Here is a 5,971-nt window from a genome sequence, read left to right on the forward strand (position 1 = left end):
CTTGGTAGGGCCCACAGTGATGTTTATTTTTCATCCAACCGGTTCATAAGATCACACAGACATGGATGAGGGGAAAACACAAATAACAGATTGATCCAAAACTTCTGTGGCCCCCAAGAAATTTTCGACGATAGAATTTCAAATTACACTGTTTTCCCGTGATGAGGTCCACTTCAGATTTGGATATACTTCATTTTTGGGCCCGAGCCCTCAAATTATCTATTAAAATGGATGGACAGAGTGGATAAAATATGTAAATCATGGTCGACCCCACAGAATTTACTCTCAGCGTGATGAGTTACTCAGTGCGCAATCGGCGTCCGGAGGAGGTGGATCCTCCAAATACAATACCAAAGAAAAAATTTAAAAAAAATGCACCACATCGAGCCATCAGGGATATCCTGGTGCCAGTGGGACGGGGCAATAAACATCCCTCACTGACAATTAGGATAAATAAGAGTCTGGATCTTCTCTTTGACATAAGCAGAGATTTCCTGCTTGTTCCAGCGTGAATGGCTACGTTATCACTGACTCCACTAATCACATTGCAACAAATAAGAAATCCCTGCTGATATGGCGGGCAGAGGATCCAAATTTAATAAATATATCAAATTTGAAATGACAAATAAAATTTAAATAAAGAAAAAGATATCCTTACTCTTATTGGATGAAAAGAGAGGGTATGTGTCGGATCTTAAACCAATCCTCACCCTCGTTCTTTCTTACCCTTCCTTTCAATTCTTCTGACATGTATTCCAACTTCAATTCTTGAAGGGTGATGATATATCGCAATCCATCAGGAAGCATCTTCAATCTTTTACAGAATGAAATCTTCAAACACCTAAGATTCCGCATAGCTCCTTCCTCCACTCTCCACTCCTCTAATTCATATAATCCAACAATATTCAGAGTGTCGAGCAGTGGAAACCCTCCAGCAGAGCAAACCATTTCCTTTCCCATGTAAGGGTCTCTTCCAATAAAACTGCCGTCGATACAGAGACTCCGAAGGTTGGGCAGCTTCTCCAGTGTTACCATCGGGTCTCGTTCTAATTTGGAATCATACAACCAAAGCTCAGTGAGGTTAGGCGGGAATGCATGCGACTCTGGTAATTTCTCTAAGCGTCCTTTCAATTTCATTTTATATAGATGCTCATGTTTTGAGAAGGACTCAAAAGCTGGAATCCACGATTGGTCAGATCCAACACATGTCATTAGGCACAATGATCTGAGGTGGACCAATTTACTAATGGAACGAGATAATGCCATATGGACATCTCCTTGTATTTCATCTATTTCCAAATCTCTCAAATTGGTCAGTTTCTCCAACCCATCTTCTATCCAGCTGCCCGCCCTTACTGTCTTAAGCGTCTGGAGATTGCTCAAGTGATGGAGTTGCATGCCGCTGCTGAACCAACCATGCTCTACCATTAAGTGCCTTATCTGTTCCATCTGCGTAATATCATCTAGTAGCAGAACTGACATGCCTGAATACCGTATATCAAGAGTTTGTAAATTAGACAGGTGAATTATGGTGGATGGTAGAAATTCTGACGCCCGCATTTCAAGACGTAGGTACCTAAAGCGGATTAGGTCCCCATTTTCGACAGGGAGACGTAAGAGTTTTCCGCTTTCGAGATGCAACACCCTAAGAAATTCGAAAGATCCGCCCAGGATATTCAGGGCTAGTTTCCCTGTCAAGTCACTCTCGTAGCTGAAGTCCAATATAGAGCGGAGGTGTGGAGTGGAGCTGTTAAGAGAGATGCAGTTGCTGATGTCACCACCAGTAATTGCAAGTCGGGCTGCCATGATGGATGACGTAGGCGCTTTGTTACCGTACACGTACAGGAATCTTTCGCTCTCTGCTTTTGAAATCGCAAGGTCGCGTAGTTGATCATGAATACGACACTTTTTAGCCATTCCATTGCTTTTCCTTTCGGACACCTGAATCATGCTTCTACTGATGAGCTCTTCTACATAATCCTCCGCAACGTCTTCCATTTCTTTTTCTCCCCTTACCTGCACGAATCCTTCCGCTATCCATATCCGAATCAATTCGCCCACATAGATTTCGGAGTCTTCAGGAAATGCTCCAAAATAAAGAAAGCAGGGCTTCAAGTAATAGGGCAAGTCATCGTAGCTCAGGGCCAATATGCCCGAGATTGCATCTTCTTCACTTTGATGTAGCCACCATTCCACACTTCTAAGCACTTTCTCCCACTCATACACTGACTTCTCTTTCCTTGATAAGACACCTCCTAAGACTGTGATTGCTAGAGGTAAACCTCCGCATTTCGCAACCATCCTTCTCCCCAACTCCACCAGATTTGGAAGGCATGCAGGAGAAGGATTTTCCAGTAGTGCTTTCTTGCAAAACAATGTCCAGCTCTCATTTTCATTGAGAATATGTAATTTATGAGGTGTGCTCTGTGTATCTGCATACTTTGCTACTTCTTCATTACGAGTCGTGAGCAGCACTCTGCTGCCGTTTTCCCAATCTGGAAATGCAGTAACCAAGCCATCCCAAGCTTCTCTGGACCATATACCATCAATTACCACCAGATACCGCATCCGTTCCAAGTAGCCAGAAAGTTTTCTCCGCAAGTCTTCCTCACTCATCCTCTCCATTGAGCGTCGTGAGAAGAATGGATTGACTGAAACGATACATGCGAAAAGAATATCTCGCACTAGATATTCTTGAGGCGCATTGACCCAAAAATGAATATCGAAACTCTTCCGTACATGGTGGTAAACTTTCATTGCAAGAGTAGACTTTCCTACTCCTCCCGTTCCAGTGATGGAAATGACAACACGCCGCCTATCTTCTGCAATCAGCCTCCCCACCAGCGTCCTTGTCTCGTCTTCAAAGCCGACCACTTCGGTTTCCTCGACAATAGGAGCCCTCTTCTCCCTCTGTATCTGGCTTTGATTTGAAGAAGTCGAAGCTTCTCCACGTGCCTGTACATTGTGGATGCCGTACTGTGATCTGTTGGACAAGATCTCGTCGAGCCTTCTTTTTAAGTCGAAGATCTTCTTTCCAAGATCCTCAATGGCTGGTTTGTCTTTGATGCCACTATTAAAAGTGGATTGGTAACTCATCAATCCAGCACTCGTCTCTCCTCGTTGCTCTGCAATTTTAAAGATGAAGAAGTCGATGACGTTCTTGATGTTGTTTGCTACTTCTATTAGCTGAACACTTTCATTATACCCGCGCATCCCATCCACGTCTTGGAGTAAGGCTTTGAGTTCGTTTCGAAGTGGCATAACACACCTATCTACATGGGGAAGGTAAAAATCTTTCTGCCTTAGAAAATAGGTCAGAGTTTCTGCGGCGGATTGAACAGCACTCTTAGCCATTCTCTCTGTCTCCCTTCCTTCAGAAGCTTCCATGTTCAAAAAATAGCCTTCTTCAACAAGGAAAGTCTCTCCCTACAAAAGCAAAGGCGCACTTAGTTATTTCATCTTCTGCTTTCGTAAAACCCACGACTCTCTTTGAGTGCGGATCATCTGTGTTGTTGGGAAACGGATTGGCTACTCCCCTGCCACTAGCCCGGTGGCTAGTGGTCGGTGCTCTACGGGCCCACTAAGAAGTATGTCTTTTATCCATGCCGTTCATTCATTTTTACATATAATTTTAGCACAAAAAATGAGAGGTAAATAAATCTCAGGTGGACCACACCAATGAAAAACAATATTGATTGGATATCCACCATTAAAATCCTCCCAAGGACCACTGTACTGTTTATTTGACATCCAATCTGTTGATTAGGTCATATAGACTTTTATGCCCCAAAAGGTTTTAAATGGTCGACGTTCAATTAACACTGTTTCCTGTAACGTGGTCCACTTGATATTAGGATATACTTCATTTTTGGGCAAATAACATAAAATTATCTTAAAAATAAATGGATGGCATGGATGAAACATATACATCATGGTTGGGCCCACAAAGCACCGACAACTAACCATCGGCTGGTGGCGGGGAAGTAGCCGTGTGGAAGACTTCGGAAATTCCAGTGTCGTTGCTCATTGTTACTTGATGACATTTAAAATCGGCCCAACGCAACTTTTAGCGCATGGAAACTTTCTGGTTCATCATGACTTTTGTGTTACATCCACACCATTCATCAATTTTTTTAAATAATTCTAAAGCATGATACAAGAAATTAGGTAATATCCAAAGCTCCAGTGGAGCAGCGGTGATTGAGCAAACTACGGTTGAAAGCTTCATGAGACCAATCGTTAGGCTTATTTTCCGTCTAACATGTTCATGTTCATAAGGTCACACATACTTAGATGAATGTAAAGCACAAATATGAACTTCATCAGACACTTCTGTGGACTCAAAAGAACTTTTCAACGGTAGCATCAATTCCTTCCGTTTTCTTTTAGGTGTGGTGTGGTATACTTTTAGCTTTGGATCTAAAACACAAAATCGTTAATGGGCATTTGGCGCATGAGTTTAAATGGGATTAAGTGGGAGTGGGTTTTAAGATCCCATGAATCGTTGCAATGTCCTATTTGGGACTCATATAAGGAAGCCCCTTCTTGAAAGAGCAAGGGTTTCTGCAATCCTACTTTTGAGTTTCGTGTGGCTAGTGGTCGGTGCTACATAGACCCCACCATGATGTATGTGTTTTATCTATGCCATCCATCCATTTTAAAATATAATTTTAGTACTTGATCCCAAAAATGAGGTAGATATAAATCTCAGGTGGACCACACCATGGGAAAACAGTAGTGATTGAATTACACCATTAAAAACCTCCTAGGGCCAACTGTGCGGTCCACTTGAGATTTGGATCAAACTCATTTTTGGGCTCATACCATAAAATGACATGGAAGAATGGGTGGACGGCATGGATGAAACGCATACATCATGGTGGGGCCCATAGAGCATTGACTGGTAGTGGCAAGATGAGTAGCTAAACTGTTTCACAAACATGAAGTGGGATGGCCTCCGAGCCATGGGATTAGAAGACAATCCCCGACAAAGTGTATTTATTACATTTCGGTAATTCCATCTCACTTAAACCCATCTAATCCCATGCTTAGTATACCCACGGTTTATGATGTAAAAGGCGAGGTTACCTAATAAAATATAAGAATAAAAAATAAAATATATATATATTTAAGGGGTGTTTGGGATCTCGACAAATAAGAGTTTATTTGCTTTATTTTTATTTTTATTTTTAAAGATTTTAGGCTATTTGGTAAAAGCCTAATTAGATAGTTTATTCATTTAGAAAATATCAAATAAGCTTTGATTTTATAAGTTGGAAAAAGATTACTTTTTGAAAAATAGATTATTTGGCTTAAGTGGGTAGATAGTATTTTTAATCAATTTTTAAACAAATTTGTCCTTAAGAGTTTTAAAATAATTTCCATCTTGCACCCTTCCCTTTTCTTTACAATCTCAAGGTAGGCCCACGTGATGAACGACCTATAGTGAAGGTGGGGCCCTACACGATGAATGGTCCACAACAAAGGTGTGCCTACATAATGCATGGTCACCTCAAAGGTGAGCCCCACATGATGGATGGCCCACATCAAGGTGTGGCCCCACATGATGGACAATCCACATTAAAGGTGGGACCCACATGATAAATTGTGAACATTGAATGTGGGGCCACATGATGAAAGGTTGACATTAAAGGTGGGCCCACATAATCAATGACCTATATTGAAGGTTGGAATCCACGTCATGGATGGTCCATAGTAAAGGTGGGACCTACATGATGGTTGGTGGACATCAAATGTGGGTCCCATGTGATGGATGACTCGGATCAAAATGTGTCCACACATGATGGACTATCTACATCAAGCGGGCCCCATATGATAGATGGTCCATGACAAAGTTGGGACCGACATGATGGATGGTGGACATCAAAGGTGGGGCCCTCATGATGAATGATGCATATTGAACGTGGGGGCCCAACATGACGTATGGTACACATCAAGGTGGGCCCACATA

General features: G+C 42.0%; 1 protein-coding gene across 1 annotated transcript in view; it reads right to left on the minus strand.

Annotated features, from left to right (window-relative positions):
* Positions 1-660: 660 nt before the first annotated feature.
* LOC131255350 (disease resistance protein RPP8-like) overlaps positions 661-5,971 on the minus strand; it is a 29,437-nt gene continuing 24,126 nt past the window's right edge. The window contains exon 2 of the mRNA XM_058256050.1: positions 661-3,426. Within this exon, the coding sequence (XP_058112033.1) occupies positions 661-3,387 (2,727 nt within the window). The 5' untranslated portion in view covers positions 3,388-3,426. The remainder of the gene's footprint in view (positions 3,427-5,971) is intronic.

Source organism: Magnolia sinica, chromosome 9 (assembly GCF_029962835.1).
Source record: "Magnolia sinica isolate HGM2019 chromosome 9, MsV1, whole genome shotgun sequence".
NCBI classification, from domain to species: domain Eukaryota; kingdom Viridiplantae; phylum Streptophyta; class Magnoliopsida; order Magnoliales; family Magnoliaceae; genus Magnolia; species Magnolia sinica.